Source organism: Meleagris gallopavo, chromosome 6 (genome assembly GCF_905368555.1).
Source record: "Meleagris gallopavo chromosome 6, MGAL_WU_HG_1.1, whole genome shotgun sequence".
In the NCBI taxonomy this organism is placed as follows: domain Eukaryota; kingdom Metazoa; phylum Chordata; class Aves; order Galliformes; family Phasianidae; genus Meleagris; species Meleagris gallopavo.
This window is the reverse complement of record NC_139409.1, coordinates 36732555-36759110: the sequence shown is the minus strand read 5'-3', so window position 1 is coordinate 36759110 and position 26556 is coordinate 36732555. Positions and strand designations below refer to the sequence as shown.

Genomic DNA, 26556 nt, shown 5'->3' with positions numbered 1-26556 from the left:
AAACAAGGCTGAATTCCTATTCAAGGAATAGCTTATTTTTACTGGCTGAGCAGATGGAATATCCTTTCCATTCCTATCCTTTTGTGCTGACCATAAAATGGTAACAGCTTTTATTCATCAACTGAGTTGGTCTTTTGAGTTTTGGGTCATAGATATGAGAAGCAGAGTAAAATCTATGGCGAAAACAAAATATTATTTAAATGGATGTTTTCGTAGTAAAATGAATTATTTGAAAACATGCAAAGATGTTATTTGACTTCTGTTTTTATGGCTTCTTTGCTGTTGTCTGAACCAGAATTTAGGCATGGATGAATATAAGTTGGAAGCAGATGGTGCTGAGGCTTTTGGTGGAGTAAAGTTACCAGAGCTGTGATAGGTGTGTCAGGCTCTGGGTTAGCATCGCACCGCGTGAGGGTTGGAGGGAATTGGTATCCTTACTGTCAGAGCAATTTCATTTAGCAAATACCTATTTCGGGAACAATGTGCAGCACTGACATGTAACTCAGTCTCATCAGTTCTGTCACGTACTCTCTTCTGTCCCATGTTATGGTTTTTTGACCTTTTTCTACAAGGCTTAATTTTGCTGTGGCTTTAGAGGGAGTGATTAGCATCTAATGCTTTGTGATGGCAAAAGACACAGATGGAAATGCAGTGTACCTTCTTTATCTTCACCTTAGCAGTTTTGGATGTGTTCTTTTGGGGTGGGGCTTTGCAGAAAATTCCCACTGGCTGATCTGATCTGTCCTCTGGACTTCACCATTCAAGGGCAGGTCTGTTATGCTCATGGAAGAAACTAGAGAGTAATTGGAAGGGCCTTCATTTCATAAGAAGGAAGTGAGTAGAATCAATATGTGCAAAGAAAATAATAATGGTTTGGGGGGGGGGGGAAGATTAATTGTAGAAGATGGCTGTTGGTACAGCTGTAGATGTCTGGCACTTTTCGTTATGAGCAGTTTATATTTTCTGTTTTTCATTATACAAATGAAATTTCCTACATGAAAGTGAATGTGAAAAGAAGCATAGTTGAAATAAAAAAAGTTTTCAAACTATAAAAACTGCATAAATACCACCCTCCAAAGCCACATGGGACTCCTTCCCTAACGGATGAAAAGGAAAACTTAGATTTTGTTGCTGCAATATGAGAGAAAAATCACATTGAAAGTGAAACTAGTTGCATAAAATAATGGGCTGTATTATTCTGATTTTTGACGGACAGTTGCTCTGCCCATGTAATATTTTTTATTGAAGGAAGGATTTTTCTCTTGTAGGCACTGCCCCAAAGCCTCCAGTTTCTTGTGCAATCTAGTGAACTTTTTCTGATACAAGATTGTGTAATTTGGCCCTGGGTAATAAATCTGAGCTTTACTCCTTTTTGCAGTTGCCACAGGAAAAATATTTTGCATTTTTGACTTCTCAACTTTAAAAGTATTTATTGGTCTGATTATTTTCTGGCACACATCTGTATTTGTATGTGCTGAGGGCGTTAAGGAAAGAGACAGTTCAAGTTTTCAAAATCGTTTTGGGAACTTAAGTTACAGATAACGTGGAAGGATTTCAGAAGAGAGGAGCAATTGCTTAAAAATGAATGAAGTGGGAAAAAGTAGCAAAAAATGTAGCAGGTGCCTTTTTTCATGCAAAAATAAACTGAAAAATAAATACTCAGTTAATGAAGTCTGAACTACATTTGCTTTTTCTTAGAATGCAGTCAAATTAGAGTTCGCACAAACGCAATTGGAGTTAATGAGCACTTAATGTTGTGTACTTGATGACATCAGAAGTGACAAGCAGGACCTGCAGGTTTTGTAAAAACTGCTTCTCAGTGTATTTCTGCAGCTATGCCAGTTCTGAGGGCCAGAAGTTGCCTAAGCAGTTTTATGTACACGTATCTCCGATGATGGCCAAACGCTGACATAAAACGATTATTCTGGGGAGAGGGAAGAGCTGGACATAATGTACATCTTGTAGTTGAGTACTAAATGAGAGTCAGAGACATTCTGTTCTCATAAACTGAAGCTTGGTAATCCCTAAAATAAGCAGTTTTCCAACATACATGGATGTAACAAAGCAAATTCTGCAAGTTTAGTTTCCCTATTTTGAAACAATTATTTTTTTAATATCCCTAGTCCGTTCTGATGAATGCAGTAGTGAAGTTGATGCTTTTAATGACCGTCAGTAATGTATGTTGAGAATTAAAAGATTTAAGTATTTTTAAAAAAAATGGAAGTAACTGGGAAACGTCTGTGTGGTAGAAGCTCTCCCAGAGTTCATCAGCAGCTTTACAGGTGACACGAGCAATTACTGTCCATGGAGTAATACCTGAAGAAAAAAAAAAGCCGTAAGTATTTAAATACCAGTCTTAATTCAGCAGTAACTACCGTTCTTTCTTCCATTTGTTTGCACAACGGAATAGGAAATTTTTAAAGCTGGAAAATAATATTTTCCCCTTGGTGTGATACAGTAGTTTCAAAGAAATATGCAGCAGGATTCATAGCAAGGTTGTTACTATCCAAACACTCCTGTGAAGCTTTTGCCTGTAGTATTATTATTATTTACTCATAGTCTGTCCTGAAGGCAGCTTTTTGTCCATTTTCTCCCAGGATTCAGGATGGACCCTGAGTCAGATCTGCCTCTTATTAGAGTGAGAACTGAAGAAGGAATTCAAGAGCAGGGTCTAAAAATCAGAAAGCAGTATTTGTAGAATACTGTAAATCTTTTTCATTTCCCCTTCGTTGTAGATAAAAATTATAATGAACATGGTTGTGGTCTTCATGAAGTCTGCAGTACCAGCTTCACCAAGGCCAGGATTTTCCTCTGATTTTAACTTGGAGTGAGATTTGTTTTCTTCAATAGACCCAAACATTGTGCTTCTACTCTCAAATATGCACGGTGTTCTATTTGGTAATGGCTGTAAAGTTAGATCAAGATAGGAGTTATAATAAAATTAATGCTTACATTAGGGAATATAATTTAAATGTCAAAAATTAATGTTTTCAATAAGCAGAATGTAATATGCAACGTTTCTTCTAACAGCTTGCTCATTTAAAGAGGAAAATTAGCCAGTCCTTATGCAAACAAATCTATTTGAAAAGCAGTACCTCCGAGAGTGTTGTCTGTAGTTTCCAAGAACTGGGAAAAATAATAGAGTAGGAAATGTAGCATGTTTTCTTCATGAATCTTTTCACAGCAATGCTAATTATCCTTTAAACTTGCTGTTAATTTGGAAGGACAATAGTTTATTGAGTAACCTCAGCTGTGAAATGATTTCTTCTGAACTTCCATAATGATTTTCCTAGAATAAATTAATTTAAGATAAAAGACTCTGACACTTTTTTTCCACTAGGCCACGATAAAATCCTGCTAACTCAAGTGTACTGTTTCTTTTAAGTAATGGACTTTTTAGAAGGACAGTAAATACTTTAATATAAGGTTTGGTAAACTGGGATTCAGCAGCTTTGTAATGAGCATTTGGGGATTTGCAAAAGGTTAACAAGATTTATATTGTGGGATGTTTTTGCATGAAGCTATGAATCATTCCATGATGGCTCTTATTACTTAGAAACGTAGTTCTGAATACGCAGTTAAAAATATCACACTTAGAAAGTTCTGGGTTACAGACATTCTGGCTTAATTTTAACTTTTACATTTTAAACTTTAATGTTTTATATGCTTTAAAAAGTTTCAAAAGGCAAGCAGTCTGTCTGTGTGACGTTTTGTAGTGTTTGGATGTTCATTCAAACTTTAGTATTAGGGATGTTCATCCCTAATAACATGTTAGGGTTTTCATAAAGATGGCTCTCTTAAGGAGTGTTTTCTCTTCATGTAAAGGTGAAAATCTTACTTCTGTGTGTTTCTAAAGGTATTTAAGTTTGCTACTTACAACTCACGGATACCTGCTATATTTTCTGGAAAAGATGCATGTATTTTTCAAAGCATTCAGGTCTGGTTAAATTTCACAATAAACAGAGAGAGCAAACATGCATTTATTTCAGCTTTGCAACATCTGCTAGCCATTTTCTTAAGTATGTTTCATTGTGTTAGCCCTGGTTTTCCCTTTTCTATTTTTTAAATAATCCACAAGTATACTCAGCCCATTTCTATAGTAGTTGTATTTTAACCATAGATGGTTCTTTTTGTTAACTCATCTCTCTGAATGCATTTCTGATGGCAGCAGACTGTTAAGTGTTTGAAATTTTGAATATCATTCTTAGACTGTGTAACACTGTGTATTGCTGCCATCAGTTAGAGGGGCTGAATAATGTTGTCAATATATAACATACTTGTTAATTTTGCAGAAAAGAGCCTACTAAAGTAGTTATTAAAAAAAAAAAAAAAGTTTTTTTTTTCCTGACTCTTCTCCTCTAACCTATAAAATAAAATACTTGTTTGCTGTACTTCCTGCCAGAGCAGCAGCCTGCCATTTTATGTTCTTCATTAGCCTGACCACAGACTGCTGTTCGTTTCTTCTGACTGTGTCAGAACAGTGAGCTCACACTACGTGCCCTCTATACGTAGTCTGATATGTAGAGAGAAGCATATGTATTTTTATGCCAAGTCTAAAGCTGTTCGTGGGCTATGGGGGAGCTACAATCCTATCAGGTATTTACCAGTTATTTCCACATTAAAAACAAACAAACAAAAAAGCAAAAAAACAACAAACAAAAAACCAGCAACCTTTTACATTCCCTAAATGCATTTCTGATGTAAAACAGATTTGCTACAGCATTCTGCAAAATTTAAGATTAATGTTTAAAGAAGTCAGGTTTCAAAACAGGAGGGCCAAACTTTCAGATCTGTTTTATTGTGTATGTGATCACTTGTCTGAAAATCATTTATTTTAGGCTTCCGCAAAACTTGAGTTTGTTTTAGGTTTTAAAGAATTCTCTCCTCACATCCCTGTTTGTCTTTCTTTCTTTGCATTATTTGGGCAAACTTTTATTAGTTTGTATGGTTTTGGTTTTACGTTTGTTAATTTTGTCTTTCTAAAACATATGTTTGTCATGACTGCTAGTTTTAGTACCCCTCTTTTTAACTGAACATTTCTCATAGGATGGTCCTTAAACAGGGGGTCCTATTTGAGGATACAAAGTTTCTTTAAATATTCTAGCAGTGAAATAACTTCAACTATTTCTTCATAGTGAAAAAAAAAAAAAAACACCAAAGAACTTCAGTCATGTGCACATATCCCCAGGACTTGCTGTTAGTGAACAGTCTCCATTCATCAGTGGACAGGGATGGAAGGTCTAGGGTGGGACTGAGGAAAGACCATGTGAATGGATTTGAAGGTTTGTGGCCAAAGCAGTACTGAGTATATCAAGATTTTCCAAAAGTGTGGGGGGTAAGCTATAGGGCAACTTGGTTTCCCACATGGTTCCTTTGTGATTATACATTTAAAAAGAAATATTTTATGCTATTTTATCCCTAATCTGAAAATGGTATTTTCCTTTCTCAGGCAATAAGAGAATTAGTAGATTTCCAGGCAATTACAAGAATTACCAAAAACGATTACCCAACGTAATATGAAGAAGGTAATAATCATCAACATTCCCATATTCACACAATCAGTGGTGAGTTCTGGACAGTTGGATCACTGTTTTGACAACAAATTAATCCTGGTTGAAAACAAGCAGAGGGATGCTCTGCTGCGGGTACCCATCTGCCTGTGGCTGCTGTTGGAGAGCAGTACCACCACAAGCCCTGTGGTTCAAGCACTGGCTGGCATGTTGTGCTATGCCTCGTTGCCTGAAAGACTACCTTCCCTGTGTTCTACAGAACTAGGAGAGGGTCACATGCATTTAACATCTACATGACTGCGTTGCTTAATGCCAGTTTTCCAGTTCCATTGTGTATCCAAGCTTAACTTCAGGCCCAGGTTCTTGATGAGACAAGTATATGCCTAGTTTTACTTTGATAGTTAATAGAAATTCAGTGCTTATTTAAAATGTGATTCACACTGCGGAGCTCACTGTGATAGCTGTCAGCAAGAACCAGGATAAAGCTATTACACTTCTCAGGGCAAGTTCCTCAATGCTGTCTGTCCTTACACACTAACAGCATGTTGCAACAGTGATGTTAGTATCTCTACGTTGTTCTTTCACAGTGATTTAATATTTGTCCAAAAGGTTGTTGGAAAATATTTGAAATATACTTTATAATCAAAACTGTATTCCAAAATGTTTCAGTATTTACTGTGTAGTATCAGTATTTCATATTATCTTGTAGCATTTAAACACTTTATAATGTTGTCACTACTAAAGGGAGTGACAGCGTAACAGTGTGGGATTAAATTGTCCTTGCACTGTTTCCTTGGTCAAGTAGACATGCAAACATATCTGAAATAGGTGAAACCACCTGCTGGTTTCAGTGGACATCACTAATTCCACCTTCTGGTTAGAGCCCTTTGTCGCTCGTGGTACACTTTTCTCTTATAGTTTTATTCTTACACGTTAAAATAAATATAAAATCACTTGTTCTCAGGTAGTTATTGAGCATATTGTATGGTAGCGTGGATTGCAATTTATGAGTAAAAATCTGGCCCCATCCTTCCTCTTACTCAGGAGTTGCACGGACCTGGTTTAAAAGATGAGAAACTCCATTGTGAATTGTTCAGGTGTTTGTAAGGGCGAATAAGATGTTATGGTGTTATTTAGGAGAAAAGAGAAGGAAAGGGAATGAATGGGAACAAAGGAAAGAAAATGCTGTGAACTGATGCAACAGTAGCGTGAGGAAACGGAATTTTCGCCCTGTCTGGCACAGACAGTTTTATCATTCCCAGCACAAACATATGACAAGTTTGTATACTTTTAGGTTTTGTTACTCTATGTGCTTTGAAATGCTTGTACAGAGTAAGAATGTCATTTTAATTTTGCCTGGAGGGATGGTGTCCTTTAATTGTAGCTTTTTTTGTTTTTATATTAAGTCATTAGTTAAAAATATCATTTAGTGCTATTGGACTGGGTCCACACAAAGCTAGGCTGCTTGATCAACCTATTGTGCACCCCTTAGTCCTAATCCTGATTACATTTGCCTTAGTTGATCTCCCTGAAACCAGCCCACTTCCATGTCCTTAAATGCTTGTATACTTCTACGTTTTAAAAAAACAGGCAAGCATGCTGTTGCAATTGTTGCTCAGTTTTCATTAGACTTCAGATATGAGAATAGGTAAACCTTTGTCAGTCTTTTGTTTTCCAGTCAGGTAAGGTAGTGACGATTCAGAGACTACTTGTATATTCACCTATTGCTGTAATTCTGATGATCTACAAGTTGAAATGCTTACAAGCTGAGGCACTTTTTGAATAGAAAGTAACTCTTGGCGGATAATAGCAGAGAAATAGATGAAAAGAAATGAATTGTTTCTCTGTTTTCATAGTGCATTATGTACTGTCATTCAGACAACGTTGCCTACCTGTGAACTGGCCAACCTTTGCTTTCATCTATTAGGTGTCTTTATCTTGGCCTGTAGTAAATAATTTCTAAGGAATTCTTCTAGTTTGTACTTGTTCAGCTCTGCAGGCCCTTCATCTGTTAAAATTTTGTTTCTTCTGTAAAACAGACTTACCTTTAAAAATGCTGATGGGATCTTGAGAAATTTTTTTGAACTGTTGACTATTTGTATGCCAGTTATCCCTACAATGTGCTGCTTTTCTACCTCTGAAATTACTTGATGATTCCTGTACTATCATAGATAAGAAGAATTCTAGGCCCTTCTTATTTGTCTTTCTTCATTTTGAAATAGGGCCTGTGGTTTCAGTCATGATTCATCCCAGTAGGCTGTGCTGCTTCCTACCTTGATTAGAGCCATTTTAACAGTGGCTAGGGACGGGGAGAGAGATGATTCTCATGCAGTTAGGCAGCTCTTACAAATTACGTGATCATCCTTTACAAAGAGTTTTGGTTTGAAAAAATCAAGATCAGATGTAGAAGATTTAAACTGCCCTCTGTTGCAAAACAACAAACAAGCAAACAAACGAAAAAAAACAACAAAACACAGCTTTAGACAAAACCAAGCAAGATACGTGGAAGGAAAAGTAGTAGAATAAATAATATAGTCCTGTAGTGAAATTGTAATTTAACAATGTAATAAGCTAAATGGTAAACTAGGATATGCATATCTTCTGCACCACAGAAGTATAGGAAAAAAGGATAAAATGTGAGATCCCTCAGTGCTAGTTCCTTACTGCTTACTCTTCATCTAGTGAAATTTGAATGTAGAACATTCCTGATGACTGGGGAGAATCTGACAAATATGATAGAGGCTTGTAAAATTAAATAAACTATAGCTAACATAGGAGTCAAAATAGTGAGACAAATTTCAGAGGGAGCTAAAAGAATAGACAAAGCAGCTTGAAACGGGTTAGCCTTTGAGAAACTGCCTGGGCAAATTCTGAATGATGGGAGCTGTAACATAATCTGTTTATTCTCATAGTTGAAATGTGTCAATTTGAAAAATCCCAGAGATGCTTGCAGATACAGTAATTGGCAAATTTGCTTTAATGTTCTTTTTTAAGCTGAGGAGGGCTTTAGAGTTTCTTGATGTATTTAAAAATCTGTAAGTCTCGTATGACATCCTCTTTGAATCCTTAGGAAAGATGTACCATTGTGATGTGTGTGTGTGTCTGTCTTTTAATTAAAATCAAAGGTAAAGCAAAGACTCGTAACAGGCTAAAAAACAGCAAAGATAGCCTTTTATAACAAAGATAAAGTAGAGAAGAAGATGTAGGAAGTTTTGCTTAACAAGGTTGAACAGCGTGGGTTACGAACCATTGATCTCATTTCCAGTAATAATAGCAACAACCAAGTAGCAGAGGATATAACTAATTATTTTTTTTAACAAGGCATAGGGTTATGTGGGGTCAGTGGTCTTCTTGAAAATCTCACAAAACACAGAAATATCTGTTTATGAGTGAATTATAGAACTGTCTACATCTATTACATACATAGTGCACTTGCTTGTCTCCTAGATTTGAGATATATAAAGATACAGCGTTAATTCTGCAGGGAGATAATAAGAATATGATGGAAAATGAGGAAACTAGGGTTGTGTAGAAAGATCCCTTATCTGAGGTTACCATTGGCTGTGGAAGGGTGGGTTACAGTGCATGGTTTTTCTTTGTGCCAAGAAGGATGAATGGCCAAGTTAGATTCAGATCTTACAGGGAAATTCCATGGAGCTCCTGGAGGGTTTTACCCGAATAATCCAATCTCTCTGTCTGAGTCTGAGCTTATTATGGAGTCTAGAGGACAGAAAAGTGTTAAAACTATGGGGAAAAAAAAAAAAAGTATGTTAATTTGTTTTCAATTTTCTGGGTTGTATTCACTATTCTATTTTAAATTTAGTTCTCCTCCTACAAGTGATGTACTCTTAACATATTGCCTGCATTTAAAGTCAGTCTTTAATTTTGCTAAGAAAAACAAGTCTGAAGAAAGTGGGTATGGTCAAATCCAGTCATTGTCTGGGCATGTCTGATGCACTGAGATCTGTGATGCCAGATAGTGTCTCAGACAAATTCATGCTGTTAAAGTCCAACTGAGATAAAGTGGGTGGAAGAAGCAGACCTTAAACTTAAAATATCAGGTGAGCTTACGCTCCCAGAAGGAAAAAAAAAGTATGAATATACACTTAAACTAACCAACACACTGAGCAAATCTGTAAGTGTGAGCAGGGATTAATATAGAATACCAGAAATTAATATTAATCTAACTAAATATGCCCTGTATTAGTAATGTTCGACTAAACTCTTAGGACAAATCTTTCAAAAATAGTAATGGTATGATAGATCTGGTAACTGAAATCCAAAGTTATTTGTAAACATTGTTATCAGGATGCAAGTTAGAAAGCTATCTTAAATTTGAGTTCTGATGCATGTGGTATAAAATAATTTCTTTAAATGTATAATTCTTATAGGATATAATTTTGCTTCCCCAAAATAAAAGATGGGTTATATTTATCTGTACAGATTCATCAGTTAGTGCTATCTCGGTTTCTTCTATATGAAGGGATAAATAAATTCACTTAAGTATTTTGACCAACTAGGTCAAGTCATGCTGCCTTAGTCTCTTTTCTAACTGACACTGGACCCACATGTCTGAACTCCTGTGATAAAATTAGTATCTGGTACTCCAGTGTGACCACAACTAGAGAAAGGCAGTAGGTAGCAAAAGCGGAACTGCTAAGCATGCCCACATAAGAATGTCACACTTAGGTAACAGAGTGTCCCTCAGGTCAGCCTACGATAAGAGCAAAGTCAAACAAGGCTGAATCCGTGATGTTTTGTGTTTTAAGTATCTGAAAATTGTTCACGACCAGCCTCGACCTACAAGACCTCAAATGATCATATGGGCAGGGCAATAAATTGGTGGAGGCCCATGTCATGGTTGTGGAGTTGTAAAAGTTACATCTAGTGTTAGTCCACATAGATCTGCCTGCTTGTTTAGGCTTCACAGATGGGATTGTTTTATATTTAATTGTACCGGAGGGGAACTATGGTGGCTGAATGGGCATGGCTGAGGGGCTCTGCATCGTACCGGTGCAGCCAAGTGGATGGGAGTACCGCGACAGCAGGAGAGCTGGGGAAGCACTTGCTTTCCAAAACTCCACACCTGAGCAAGATTCTGGCAATGCCAACAGTTTGTAGCCCGACAGTATTTGCCTGCCATCCAGAAAGTGGCCTCTTGTCATGGCACAGGCTGATTCACCCTCCTGAAAGAAATCAGAAGTGGAATGTAGTGGGCATAGCAGAAAGTGATTTGTTTAGGAAAAGGCTCTCCAAAAGTGATGGTATCCAGAGGAATGGACAGCAACTCTCACAGTGTCGGCATGCTTCAACTTGGACTAGCACAATTTTCCAGCCAGGCCATTCAAAAGCAAACTTTCAAGTCTTGTCAAGTTCCCAGGAATATCAAAAAGAAGAAAAAAAATATAAAGGTAACTGACTTTACTATGCAAAGCATAGCAAACAGTGTATTAAAAGGAAAAAGGCTGTTATATCTATGTTTACATTCGTGGGATTTGCCATTGGTAATAGCATTATTATGTGGGGAGAGTTTTCTTGTTACTATTTTGCTGTGTTTTGCATCACAGATAATTGTGATTTTTAGTACTCCTTTTTACATAAGTTGTTAGCTTTGTGGGGAGCCCTAATGACAATGTGATAAATACTTACTGGGGTTTTATCTAACTTAATATCTAATTTAAAATCATTCATATCCCTTTAGCCCTTCAATTTTTTTTTTTCTCTTTGTGGTCATGATAAGCAGATTAAAAATCTTTTTTGAATGTGGACTTTTTGATTAAAGCATTCCCTTAATGCCTTAAAAAGCGTAGACAAAGTAAAGTGCTTGTTTACTACTTTGAGGATGTTCATCTCTCACCTGTGGCTGTGCTGTTTGCCTTTTCCTCTTTCCCATTATTAACCATCCCTCAAAGCTTCAGTAACTGCACATTAAGAACTCAGATAAATGCAGCTTTATGCTCTGAATACTCTTGATTTGGTAATCAGAAAAATTCACCATCCTCTTTCAGATAGCTTTTTTTGTTGATTAGAGCAGCATCAAAGAAATTTCTTTTGGGAATCACAGTTTAGATATTAGCACAAATTTAGTGCTTACGTTAATTTTATTCCTTTTTAAACTGGGATAAATCGTTCTTTGTTCTTCTTTGCCTAAGAGATAAATGCTGCGTACTGGGAGGAAGGGAGGGACTGTAAGTTGTTTTGTTTTAAGTCTTGCGTCACTCCAGGAAGAAAGATTAAAGTGTCAGGAAGGATATCACCTCATGAAAAAGTTAAACTGGTCTAAGTACCTGATTTCTTTAGATTTAGTTGCTCTTCACCTCAGAATCCCTCCTTGCTAACAGATGTCAGGTGTTGATCGCTTTAACGTCTTACTTGGGGCTGTCAGGAGGCTGCCAAACCCAGACAGTCCCAACCCGAGAGTCTCTTAATCATGTTGTGTCGAGCTGCATTAGCTGCTTTTCGGTTCTGTTTTGTTTTTGAACAAACCGAGCTTTTTTACTTTAAAGTTTTCATGTGGGGCTGGGAAAGGGAATGACTCAGATAAGGTTTGCATTTTAAGTGTTTGCAGTTACTTTCTCGCGAGATAAGCTCTGTAATTAAGTGATGTCTGCTAACAGGGTCTTCCAATTACGAGATATGGGGAGACTTAACAAATTGGGTTGTCTGGGTCACAGGCCTATGATTACTTTTAGCGGTATTCATTCAGACACTATCTTAAAAGTTGTCAAACACTATTTAAGGACTTTTGTTAGACAGTTTTTTGGCAAACGTCTTGAGGAACAAATTCTTTCTGAAAAGACAGCATACTGTTTTCACATGTCATGAAGAGTGCAAGGAAATTCTGTCCCATTCTACTCTACTCTACTTTATTCATAGCGTAATAAAAAGGAAGAACAAAACCTGGAAGATTGGTCATGAAAAAGCAGGCTCTGTTCTCTTCATTTGATGTCAAATTCAAGATGTCAAATATTTTAAGGGAGAGCTGGATTTGTTGTGAATCTGGAATTTAAATACAAACTATTACATTCTTTGTTATCCATACAGACTAATGAATCTGAAGTGTTTCAATGAAAGGCATATCACACTGGCGTTTTGTGAGTCACCTACAAATCTAATGGTGTGTCATATGCAAAGTATAGCAGCTTTTGTGAGAGAAGCAGTTTCTGAGAAGGAGCAAACTGACACATGTTGAGAAAAAGAGACGTATGTTGTGTAAGTAAGCACTTCATCAGGTTTAAACCAGAGGCAGCTAGCTTGAAGCTTGCTGTATCTGTTCCAAACACAAAGAAATGATTTTATGCCAGAAAGCTTCAGTTCTTTTTCCTTGTACTCCATTGCTTGATATTACAAATGCAGGGTAGACAAAGTGACAATTTTAGTGTCTTTGATTCCATTGAGACACTCTCTCTGAACCATCAAATTGTAATTTTACAGCAATAAAATTGCATAGCTTTACATACTTTCCAATTCAGTCAGAAGTAGAATTTTCAAAATAAGATAAATATTGTATAGAGATCCTCTTCTATTCTTGTAAGTGCTTGGTATCATTTTGGATTCTGAAGTTTGAGTTTTTCTTTCTTAGTTTGTAACGCTATCTGTGAGGGTCAGAGCTGGTGAGATAAGCAGATACCCAGCTTCCACTAACAAGAAGTTTGCACATCATATTTTTGAAGCATCGTTTTGAGTCTTCTCTGGTCACAGAGCATAAAGTGCATGAATTATAAGGTAGTGCAAAGCTGTGCATTGACTCATGGCTGTGGGCAAGGAGATAGCTGAATTTTGACAGTTGATGTGTTGCAAAAGCCGTATTAGCACTGCTTAAAAGTTTTTTTTCAGTATATTCTCTTCCTGATATGCAGAGATACAGACTGGGATGTGTTCCACATTAAACGCTAGGAGTCCTGAGTCGTTTTGAAAAGCAGCGATGTGATTTATTTTTCCCACATAACCTTCATTAGAAGTAACTGAGAGAATGCAGGCAAGGCGAAGAACTACAAATAGGAAATGCAATTTATTTTGTAACACGTAAAGATGTATATTAAAAACCTAGGTGCTGGTAATATGAACATGGATAACAGAATTTAGAAAGGTACAGTTAATCCTTGCAACAACATACTCCAACGTGCAAAGCTCTTCGTGACTAAATAGTTCAGTTTTTTCCATCTGTATGCATAAACTGTAAACAGAGCCTCAGTAAGATCCTTGGGTCCTACAGAACTCTGAACAATCTGAATGCCGTGCAATACTTTCCACATATGCAGAATATTTGGAAGTGGAGCGTAGCAGTCCTGCCTTGAGATAGTCCTGCGATAGAGCAGGGAGTGCAGTTTAGGAGCAGTGAGGTGAAGGTGACTCCTGTGGGTAGCATGCTGCAGTCCCACAGGTAGCAGTAGTACAAGTGGGGTGGATTACGTTGAGCAGTGGTGTTTTTTCTGTGTTCAGGATCTCAGCTGTTTGGAGTATTCCATTGTGAGTGTCATCCACAGGAACACTGTTTTTCCTTAAAACAAAGAGTTAATTTTGATATTTTGATAACTGAGTCAAGTCACAAGAAAAGTGCAGCTTGTTGGGGCATTTATTCGTTCATAATTAAAGGTTTTAGGCTGTGACTGTAACACATGAGTCTGTGGAGAGCAGCATGATGTACTGTAAGGCAGTCTGCCTGCAGAAGCCTCCCTCAGGCATACGCAGCGAGGCTGTGTAGTTCTGCTCAGCCACAGTAACATCGCCGACTGCACTGCACTTCTGATTTATATCAGGTGAGTATCTCAGTATGTTTGGGGCATTCAGGGTTCGAGTTTAGCATTAATTTTTTTCTTTTTTGATACAATGTACTGATACCTCCCACTTCTTCCTAGGATTCATGCTTTGAACCCTCTCCTGCCACGATGTCAAAGGTTCTACCATTGGCCTCTGCCTGCAGCTGAGGTTTTGTTCCACTAGCAGTCTGTTTCCATGTGTTACCAAAAGCAGACACTTGTGAACCAAGAAAATTCTAAATGTGATACTCCATTGCTGAAAGCAGAGAAAGCTCAACTTGACATGTTTTAAGACTCTAATGTTCAAATCAGAATACAAGATGAAGAACAGTTGTAAATATTGTTTTCTACTCTACTTTCAGACTTTTGATAAAGACCTGTCTGACTGCCTTTTATCAGATGATTTAATTCAAAGTAATGCATGAAAGGGACCTGCAGGATTGGACCCTGAAAGAGTCACATGAAAATATTATAGGAATATTTCAGTTTTAATAATGATGTTAAATCTCTGCAGTGTTTTTTGAAATGATTTGTTTCCAAGGGAACAGCAATCCACAGTGCTATCAACCTTTTCAGTGCTAGCACATTACAGGTAGAAACCTCATTCCCTGGCTATAGTGGTTTTTTTGGTTTTTGGTTTTTGTTTTTTTTTTTTGTTTAAGGAAAGACTCATCCATCCCCTTTGCTTTTTCTCTTCATTCTTTGCAGTATCTTGTAAATTTTGTTCTGATATCACATTCATTCTGTGTAAAGTAGTACATATGACACACTTCAAAATATTATTGACGGAGCAACAGAAAACAAAAAGTGTTTTGAGGAATTGATCCTGGAATAGAAAGAAACTCACAGACTGTGCCACATCATGATACCATATCCTCAGGTTTAATCCTGGCTGGGATGGCTCTGTCTGCATATGGTCTCAATTCTGTTTAGTTTTTCAGTAACAAACCTATATCAATGAAAGGGAAGAACAAGCGAGAAGAAAATTTTGCTTCATCTGGCAGAACAAATCCACAAGGGAAGAAATACCCACTGAGAACTTGAAGTTCAGCCCTCAAAATGTTTTTCTGGATGGTGCAAAAATATCTTAAGCGTTCTGCTCTGCTGTCCTGTAAAATACAGCCTCACCTTTGTGCAATCTCACTTGTGGAATGTTTTCTTTCTGGGAAACGTGGAGAAGTAAGCTTGGCAGGTTGTATGCATCACATTTGTATGTAGTACAGCATTACCTGCTGATCACATAAATGGGCATAGTTCGAGGATTTCAGTATAAACAGCTATTACAAATTTTCTTAGGAAAGACAGGCATGTTTTTAGAGGAAGTGCTGAACATCCATTCTAGAAAAATCATGTCCTGCCAGATACATACTTTTTATCATAGACAAATTTACTGTTTGTAAAATCTAGATCATGAACTGGAGCTCAAATGAAATTTTCTATGTGAGCTTCATCAGAGTTTCACAACGCTGTTTGTTGAGTTAGACCTTTGTTAAAAAGACTACAGAGAATGCAGGCTCACTGATGTTTTACTTCTGGGATTTTGCTACCTACTAGTGCTTTTAGTGAAGCAAATTGTTACTTTACATTATCAGTTTTATCAGAGTAAGTTCATTTTGGAAGTAGCTTCATTAGAAGTTAGACGTCAGTAGAACTAATCTTGATAGAGTACATTTCAAGCTATTTAATGTAGAACTCTGTGGATGTGTTAATGAGAAATGCTTCTTTTATAGTTAAAAGTATTCTGAGCATAAACCTTAACTTCTCTCATCTTCAGAAGCTTGAGTTCTGTTCAACCTACATATTAAATACTGACTGGCAACGCTTCTTTCTTAACTGAGTTAGTTTGCTTCTGTGTTGGAAGGGAGACCATTTCTCTGTGGGCTCTTCACAGTAGTCTGAGACATTTAACAGTGTTGGGGGGGAGAAATGTGTACAAGTCATGCCCGATTCTTCTGTATTTTTAAGAGAACTTGTGAGGACCATTTAAGGTGTACGTTGATTTAGGTTGTTAGATGTGTTCTTAAAGTTGCATATGAAAAGGGCCAACCTACAGGATTGTTTTGGCAATTTTGTGCGTTGTTTAAAATGAGTGAAATAGCAAAGCCGAGACCTGATTGTCAAATCAGTAATTCTGCTTCTTAATAATAAGTACAGGCATTAAAAAGAGATGCCATCTTAATTCGGACTTCACAAGTTTTTACCAAATTTCAGCTGTACTGTAAAGAAAATGCGTTTTGCCTAGTGAATAAAAAAAAAAAGGCAGCTACTTCAAGCTAAAAATGAAGTTTCTTCTAGATGAAAAAAGAAATACTGTTTAAAGAAGATACAGTAATTGCAATGATGTTTGGGTTATGTTTAGCAATTATAAGAACACATAGTATTTGTTGTAGTATCATTAAAAGGTTCATAGCTCGTACGTGAGCCAAAACAAGCTTAAATCTCTCCTTACTCTCTTCTGTATGTTGTCACAAAGATGGGTTTCTAAAAGCGCTTCCTTGCTGAAACATAAACGTTAACAAAGCAAAATAGCCAAACAATTAGCTTATTGATGATGTTTAAGCAGTGTTCCTTTTGCTGATTAACTGACATTATTTTGAAGTTTCCCACCTGTTGAACTCAATAGAAATTACCTCCCCAAATCACTGAAGTTTAAAAAAGCTGCTTTCCCGTAAATGCATTACCAGGCAATAGGGAGGATTGTGCGTGTGTGGAAGGCTGGGGAGATTCATGCATGTAATTCTGTAAAACAAAATCAATAAAGCTGATAACAGATTAAGTTGCTAAATTTTGTAAAACTAGACTTCTGTTTGGGTCATCAGCACAGCACTATTGGATTTTCTGTGGTTTAATGCTGAAAAAAAGGATTATTGATTTTAGGATTTTCAGCGTGTCCCCTCTGGGAGTTCTTAAGCAGTCTTTATAATGCTTCACACTTAAGTTGACAACTACAGTGACATAACTGTGTCCTTGCCTTAGTAATCATTTTCTAATCATATTGGGAAGGGCTGAAAACGGTTTATAAAATGATTATTACAGACAAACAGTGGAACAGGAGGGTTGTCGGGACGTCGCTTCTTTGTCTGGTGCTCATTGCTACCTGTCTGCCATCTTCCCTTGGAATTAACTTACAGTCACAGATTAAGACCTTTGACTGTCATAAATCTGCTTCCCAATATGTTTGACTGGCAGGGGAGTTCAGAAGCCATCCCAGTATAAATAGGATTTTAGCACATCGGGTGCCGCTCCAAAGTAAAAAGGGCTGTTTTGCTGTCGACTTTGTCGGTGTTGTATATTCAGTGCTCCTTTCCCGTCCCATGTGTATGCATGCCTGTGTGTGTGTGTGTGTGCTTGCGTAAAGTAGGAGCTGAGATAGGCTAACAAAATGAACTACTGTATGCAAGAAATATATGAAGTGCACCCAGCTGCTGGTAGCAATTGCTACATGCAGTCCACTGATTATTGCACATATATCGAAGATAATCAGGGTTACAGCAGTTGCGATGCTCAGGTCCTGCACAGTAACAACATATATATGGAACAGGCCTGGGCGGTGAATCAGCCTTATACCTGTAGTTACCCTGGAAACGTGTTTAAAAGCGAGTACTCTGACATGGACATGGCCCTGAATCAGTACAACCAACCTGAATATTTCACCGAAGAAAAACCTACTTTTTCTCAAGTGCAGTCGCCATCGTACTCTCAGAAGAAAGGTAGGGGCAATTTATTTAAATAACAAAAAAAAAATCTCTGTTTATGTTTTTGTTTTGCTTTAAACTTACAGTTGCATCAGTTGGCTCAGATACATCTTTGAATGTGAAGGCTGCCTGTTCAAAATTGAAAGCAGCAGTAACAGAGGTTGCTAGGTGATTGTAAGGTTTTCTGTGAGCGATGAGGATTTCCAAACACTTTTTCTTAATCTGTAAAAGACATTTTCAATTCTGTTGCTTGCTTTCTGCTTTTTGTGGCAATTAAGTTCATGTACTATTCAGCAGTGAGCTAGATAAGAAAGTTTCTCATCTGAAATGTCATCGCTATATATTCTTCATCTAAAGCTGTGTTTTCTAATTGGATACGGTTTGTGCGAGTCCTTGTTGCCAGTAAATGTGAACTCTGTTTACTCAGCAACTCAAGCAAAGTATTTTGAAAATAGAACTGTAAATACGTGTGGGAAAAATGAATGCATTTGGTAGAGTGACTCTTTTAAATGAAAACCATATACTTTCTGATTGTGCAAAGCAAGAAAGACTTAAAATTCAAGCATATCTCTGTGCAACAAAGACTATTCTGCATCCAAAAAGTTGATACAGTCAGTATGTTTCTGATAGAGAATCAGTGCAGCATCAGCTCCCTTAGGATTAAATCATTGATTGTTTTTAGATTTCCTTCTTCTTCTTCCATGCAATCAGAGCAGGTATCCCTTCTCAGGAAGATCCCCAAATACCAACAAACGCTTGAAAATCTTTTCAGTGTTGTTTGTTTTGAAGTCAGACAAGCAAACTGATGCATAGAGAATATACATCGTTTTGTTTCTTTACAGCCTCATAATTAAAGAATAAACATACACACTCTGTTGTAGCAACGTAATGTCCTTTTTCTATTAAGACCAGATTTCCTGTATGCAGTTATCCAAAACCCAAATGAATGCAGTATAACTAGCTGGGTAGATAAAATACTATTTACTATTTTTAAAGTGGCTTTGTACTCAAAAGTAGACTGGTTGATATTATTAATAATACAGAAATCTGAAGTATTTTCCTTTGTGCAAGTAATATTCATTAGTGCTTACTGCAGTAAATCTGTATATTTGGTAGAAAAATGTCTTAGTTTTATTCTTTGAACACCATTGTAGGTCATAATGCAGGAAATACTTTTTTTAAAAATCTTATGTCTGGAAGCTGTAAGAAGATGAGCGAATTATAGATTGAATAACTGTGGATGATGCATGTTTTTCTATTGTTCAGCATTTTAAATGCTTTTAAGGCTGTTTACTATTGGGATTTAACTAATGAACTTACAACTCTTTATGGACTTTTTCGTGCCTTGGATTTGGTTCAAAAAGAAAATGGTCTTACTATTACAAAGTTATTTAAGTAACATATTTTTCGTAGTGCTAGAGGTTCTTAAATTTACCTATATCAGAGCATTAATTAAGTTATTTCAGTACTCAGATATCTCATACAATTTGTGCTCTGCTTAAAGTTTTTTACTTGTTTGGTTAAAGGAACAGAGTTCTTTTCTAAAACTGCTGGTCTGCCCATGTTTGCTGCTAGCTCAGTTTACGTTACCTAAAAATGCAGTGAGTTTTGATGGAAGGCATCTCTCAAGCAGGCTTTTAATTGATATCCACAGAGATTGAGCACCGTTCTTTGGGACTCCTTAGTGTGACAATACAAAGTTGCATACCTTCTGTCAGACCTTTGCAAGCGCTGAGTTTGTTAAGCAGAACAGATATAAACCCTGTGGGACATGTGCATCTTCTCTATCTCTTCTTTGTTTTGGTTTGGTTTTTTGTTGTTGTTGTTACAATTTCCATCTTTCCATCAAGCTATCATAAAACTAACGAATCTTTTAATCCTGTCCTAAGAACAGAAGGCTCCATGCAGGGCATGTGTGTCTGTATTGATCCAGAATCGATTTTGAGGGGGGAAGAGGGAGTTTGTTAAGGGAAGCCTTGGTAATAGCCCATTAAAGCAAAATTAAGTCCCTAAGCAGGTGTCCGTGAAGGGTCCTGATTGTTGCAGTTGGTATTTCTGTTAGTCCCCTGAAATTTGTAGTAATCTCAGTAAGATATCCAGCTGTTCAAATCAGATTGTACTTTACAGTAGCACATGGAAGCTTTTCAAATCAAAACTTTTGTTAGTTTTTTAGATGTTTAAAGTCTTCCTTTCCATCTGAGAAGCAGAAAGAAACACCAGCATTTCATGCTGAGAAAGTTAACGTTTGTAAAGGGGAGTCTCACTATTTCTCTGTGTTAATGCCACTTTGAAAGAAAGTCAAAAAAGTCACAAAGTAACTTCAGAAAAAAAGACCCCAATAAGGTGTCACAAGAGGGGAAAAGTAAGTAGTTTGAAAGTATATCTAGCTATTCCAGAATAAAAGAAAACATTCAAGCTGCTCCACTTATTGCAGTGCATTGAAAACTATATTTTCCTGATGGCTTTGATGAAAGACGCAACTTCTAAGGAAGAAAGGCTGTGATATTCAGTGAGCAGAACAGAGCTGACAGTGGGCAGACGGTGCTCCTTTGGGGAGCTGTGCTGTGTTACAGCCCCTGCCGTGAGGCTGAGGGGCTGCACAGAACACCCCTACGCCTCCTCCCCCTGTCTGTACAGCAAGGAGGAACTCCTTGGGACAGCACAGAGGTAGCGCAGTCCAGAAAGTGCAAAAGAACTGTTTACAGAGTCCCGGGATCCTCTGTATCCCCATATTTGCTTCACGAGCAATATTTTGGCAAGATGGAAAATAGGTCTGCAAAGTTGAATGTGGGCTGAGGATTGGATTTCGCTTCCCTTTGCACACAGTCATTTCACAGGCAAAGTTAACAAAAGATGCTGGCTGCTGTCTGTGAATTTAGGCTTTAACCTCAGGCGATGTGGAGGAGGCCCGCAGTAATTGGAATCTGCCCTGAAAAATACTGATCTGCAGGCTCAGATTCTTGAGTCGTGCGATAGCAATTTCAGTACTTAGCCCTGTTGGTCACCTTTTTTTTCCCCGGTTGAGGTTAATGACATATTTTTAAGGGCCCTTGGGTTAGCGGCGGATAGGGTTTGAAAGTTATTGTTGTTACTGTAATTGTCATTGTTATTTCCCTTTGTATTTTCTCAGGCAGTTTGTATGCAGCTGACGAAACGACTGCTAGCTTACACTACTGAATTAGTCCAAACTGAGTTATTAGCAGTGTGAAAACACGGAGCTACTCTTTGAATACCTCAGAAAATGCAACATGGAGGTTATGTAAAAATGTCTTCTTATCAGCACAGGGTGCATGTGTGCATATAATGAAGTTACAAAAAGACTGAGTACTTTTCATCTTTGGCTCCTAAAGGAGAGTAGCTGAGTAGCTCCAACTAAGCCAACAATTATTTTGAGCTTAAGAATGGTTTATTTCACTTTTGACCCCCAAATAAAGAAGCAGCTATGATCAGAGAATTGGCATCCATTTTACCACATTATTATGCAGTTGGAATTATATCTCTTTTTTAAGAAAAATTTCAGTGGAAAACGTGTTTTCACCTATTTACTCTAACCCTTGCACAACAAAATGAAGGATGGGAGAGTAAACTGTCGTGCTTTGCTTTTGCATCTGTAGTAAAACTGATTTCACTGAGATTTCTAGATAAGTAAATTATTTATCATACTATGGCATGTTCTCTAAAACCATTTTAATAATTTGGGGGAAAAAAAGTTGAATGGCCCGACACTCAAGTATTGTGTACAGTAGTGCATTTTGTCCCTATACCTGGTAATGAGTGCAACTGCAGTACTGATCGCAGCAGTTCAAGCGATAGCAGGATTTGAGCTTCATTGACAAGGATTCTGACTCAACCCAAAGATAAGGGCTAATATTTAGGAAAGTCACTCAGAGAAAAGAGACTGTAGGAAATGTTGTTCGTACTGTCTTTGCAGATCTCTTGCCAAATTTTACTAATTCCATAAATCAAAGAGTGATAATAAAATTGTGGACAAGAGAGTCAGCTAGCTGACAAGTCAGAAAGAAAAGAGATGCTCTGTGGAGAGTTAAGCAATTTTTCTCAGGAGGAATGAATTAAAGAAGGAGGCAAATAGAGATCAGTGTATCAGCACAGCTTTTCAGATGAATAACAATGATTGTACAAACAAAGAGGAATGGAGTATGATTTTTCTGACTCAGCTCTGTGCTTTGTCCAATAGACGTTCAATAGACTTCTACACAAGTAGAAGGATGATAACTGGATGGTTCTTGTAATTTTCTTATGCTTTGCAAGGAGTTGCAATGTGACTATAAAATCAGCATTATAGCGGCATAAATTTTATTTTCAGTTCTGATACAGTTTGGGACTCCCAAGATAGTAATTTCTTATTCATTTTCATACTGCAGTGTCTAGTAATTGAATACGAGCTTAGGAGTAAGTCTGAACTCCTCATTTTCTTGAATGATCTCTAATCACACGGCTTACTTGAAGAAAGAAAGATTTGAGGGAGTGCATTTATTACATGACTGTGCCAATGCACAGTGAAAACAAAATACTGCATAATGGTCTGAAAATGTTCTCCAATAGCAAAAATGGCTTTCCCTGCTTGCAAGGAATAAGCCTATGAAGGATCGGGAGCAAGCCAGGGAGCATCTGGTTTATAAACACTGTTGGTGTCAGTCTCACGTATCCCTGTCGGACAGTTAAACACAGTTTGATCCTAGGAATTTTTTAAGGTGTGGTTTAATTCCTAAGTTAATATTATATTGTGCATACATACAGAGAGCTGGAAGTGGGAAGTCCGTGCAGCAGCTCTTTAACAAAACTGACATTTGCTTTTCTCAAAATGTGGTTGTCTGAATATGTGCAAGGTACAAAGAAAAAATGCTTTACTGTTTTTCAGGGGTTGTTTCCATTTAAATAGCTTTTCTTTGCCTTACTGCAAGGGGCAAGAATAGCACCGTATTGTCTCTTCTGAGTCTTACCAATCTGTTACACTGTGCATTGAGGTGTCACTCCTACAAATGAGACCATAGGCATACGGTGTTAAAAGTACAAACTACATCATATAACTGGTTAGGTTAGCAGATCTTCATCTGCCCTTGCATTTGTAGAACATTTTCCTGCAGAAGAAAATTGTTTTTTGCCACACCAGTACCAGGAATGTTACATGCTGCGACTGCAATTTAAAAGTTACCATAGATCACCATCAAGACTCAGTGGATTATACAACATACTCAACATGCTCTTCCAGGATAGAGGCAACTGGTCCTGCTGGGCATTTAGCCTTGCCAAGAAGGTAAGATTAGGCAGGCTGGTAGGTAGAAGTCTGGAGAGCCTAAGGAGCTGCCTTAGGCTGTAGAAGAAACAGCAGGCAAGACAGATCAAGGTTGTTCATCGGTGATCTCCATTCAAATCAAAGGTCAGCAGTGAACAGTGATGTCAAGTCAATCTCAGTGCTTAACTTTGAGGATCGTATTGGATGTACCAAATGAAAATCTGAACACAGCGTAGTATTATAAAACCACAGAATGGCTCGGATTGGAAGGGAAATTAAAGCCCAACCAGTTTCAACCCCTGCTGTGGACAGGGCTACCGCTCACCATCAGGCTGCCAAGGGCCCCAGGGCCCCATCCAACCTGACCTTGAGCACCTCCAGGAGTGGAGCATCCACAGCTTCTCTGAGCAGCCTGTGCCAGGGCCTTACTACTCTCACAGTAAATAATTTATTCCTAATATCTAACTCAAGTCTACCCTATTTCAGTTTACAGCCATTACCCTTCGACCTATCTCTACAGACTGTTGTCTGTAAAAAAAAAAAAAAAAAAAAAAAAAAAAACTCCTTCCCCAGTTTTCATGTGGCCCCCCGTTATGTGTCCCCCCCGAAGGACACAATGAAGTCTCCCCAGCACCTTCTCTTCTCCAAGCTGAACAAACTCAGCTGCCACAGCGTTTTTCCTAGAATTGCTCCAGCCCTCTGAACATCCTCACATCCCTCCTCTAGACTCGCTCCAAGTCCATTTCCTTCTTATGGCTTGAAAGACAAGGTAACAAAATTGGCTATTACTGTACTGTTCAGTGATACCTATGTTGTTTTTGAATGATTATGTTAGCTAATTGCTAACTACTCAGGAATTGCAACTCGTAGGAATTACTTACAGTGGATGTTACAGTTTGCAAGAACTGATTTTCCCTTATCCCTTCAGGTGCAGTCTGCTGGTCTGAAGCATCAATCTTTTTTAAAAACTGCTGAAGCTCCAGTTTTCTTACTTTCCTGTCACTTCTGACCCCATTAGCTGTTGGAAGGAGCACTAAAAAAAAAAGTATGGCTATTGGTCTAAGATTTTTAACAGAAAAAAAGGTGCTTATTGAGTACTTTTATTGCCAGTGATTTCTTGGGATTGAAGCTTTTCTATCCACATTCTCCACTGAGTCAGTGAAGGAGGGCAGGGTATGTGTTTTTCTTGTGTCATAGGGACAATTCTGTAAAAATGATGAACATGATACCTTAGATTTAAGTAATTTAAGTAGAAGGCAGTTAACACTTCTGATAAAAGAACAGTTAGGAATGTGCTTACATGTAGTGATTCCATTTTTAATTCCTCACTTGGAGTGCCTGTAGAGGATTGCTTTCCATCCAGAATGAGAACTGTTTCCTGAGTAGGATGAAGTCCTGAAACTCCAAGAAGAGGATGCACATCATGGGTCACATGTGCAGGCTGCTGTATATATTTAAGGAAGCAGTTTAAACAAGTCATCTCCTGCTGCTCCAATGGAACAAAGTTGCCATTACATGAGCAGTGCTAACCAGATTATATGCTTAATGAAATATCAAGGCATTTAATTTAGAAGTATTTCTTGAGGAAGCAAAAGCTGTCAATACTGAATTTTAGAGGGCATAGTCAATGCTAAACTGAGTCTGCCTTTTGTGAATAGCAGTAACTAAAAGTCACTGATTGTTACAAAGAATTTAGTAGAAAATCCTGCATCCCTTTGCTGACCCTGCTTCCTCCTGTGTCAGCTGCACACAGTGTGTGTGTTGTGTGAGCAAAAGGGGGGGCAGGATGGGGATAATAGCCTCTGCTAATCCTCCACTGGCATAATGTCCGTTAGCAGTCATGATGTAAATTAGAACCGAAACCCTGCTGTCTCTCTTTCCTCAAGGTCAGAAACCAGATCCATGTGTCCACCAGTCTTTACCCAGGTTTTTAATATAGAAATATAACTTAAATGTGAATCTAATATTTTGCCATACTTAGACTGACATGGTAGGAGTATTAGTAAATCGATGATGCAGGCAACTGGGTTCTATTTCCCAGTGTTACCTAAGAGGTGTATCTGTTTCCTGTAATTTTAGGTTCTCAGAATTATGCTCAAAAATATAAAGTAGATATTACAACTACTTTCTGCCTTGTTTCTTCCTCCTTTCCCCAAATCAGCCCTGGAAAGTTCATTTAATTTAAGCTGAAGTAATTTCAAGTATTTGTTGTCTGTTAAGGGCTTTTCTTTCTGGAGAACCTGTGGCATTTACAAAAGCACTCTCCTTTAAGCCACCTGTTACTGAGCTTACTCTGGGTTTTAGTCACAGGAGGATGATGGCCATCCCCCTGGCAGCATCCTCTACAACCTGCTGGTGCCCAAGTCCTAGTGCTGGTTGGTCTCCATGCAACTCCCCAGCTGCACCGAGCTGTGCCAATGGCAGGACAGCAAACTTTGAGTCTGGTTTAACATTTCATGCTGCTGATGGGTGCAGCAAGGCAATGGAAGGAATAGTATCCCAGACAGCTGTGTCCAAAGGACTGTCCCAAATTACACTCATAAATTGCACTCAGCTAGTTTGTAGATGATGCAATCCTGGGAAGGATGGCTTATGTCCTAGATCGGTGTGCTGCCATTCAGAGGGACCCGAACAGTTTGTAGAAATGACAGAGAAATCTGTTGAGGTCCATCAAAGGGACATAGCAGTTCCTCTGCCTGGGGTGGAATAAATGCAGCAATAAAGGCTGGATGCCTGCTGGATGGGAGGGGATTTGCAGAGAAGTACTTGGGAATTCCTGGTGGGCAACAAGTTGAATCTGAGCCAACAGAGTGCCCTTGAGGTGAGGAAGGCCAGCAACATCTTGGTCTCAGTTAGGAGGATCATCACCAGCAGGATGAGGGAGGTGAGCCTTCCCTCTGCTCTACACTGCTGAGATGTACCTGCATTGCTGGGACCGAGTCTGGACTCTGAGGTACGAAATAGATGTGGTGACAGTGGAACAAGTCCAGTAAAAGGACACAAAGGTGGAGAAGAGGCTGGAGAGTGTGACATAGGAGGAGAGATTGGGAGTGCTGGGACTGGTTGGCCTGGAACAGAGAACATTAACTGGGATACTATCCGTGTGTAAAAAAAGCTTAACAGGACTGAGTGCTAAAGACGGAGCAAACATCTCAGTGTTGTCTAACGACAGGACAAGAGGTAAAGAGCACAAATAAACGCACAGGGAATTCCGTACAAGCATAATAAAATAATCTTCTTTTACTGTGAGGGCACAGATTGCTCACAGGAGTTAGAGAGTCTCCATCATTATGGACAGTCAGAACTCAACCAAACACGACCCTGACCTGTGATGTCCC

General features: G+C 38.2%; 1 protein-coding gene across 13 annotated transcripts in view; it reads left to right on the top strand.

Moving 5' to 3' along the window:
- The window catches only part of THRB (thyroid hormone receptor beta), a 169229-nt gene that overhangs the window by 118456 nt on the left and 24217 nt on the right, over positions 1-26556 (top strand). Inside the window, exon 1 of one of the 13 annotated variants that reach the window (XM_010712865.4) lies at positions 17652-17979. The exons of the other annotated variants lie outside the window; for them this stretch is intronic. Coding sequence (XP_010711167.1) covers positions 17652-17979 — 328 coding nt within the window. Of the gene's footprint in view, positions 1-17651; positions 17980-26556 lie in introns of those variants that run through there. 13 annotated transcript variants of the gene reach the window in all.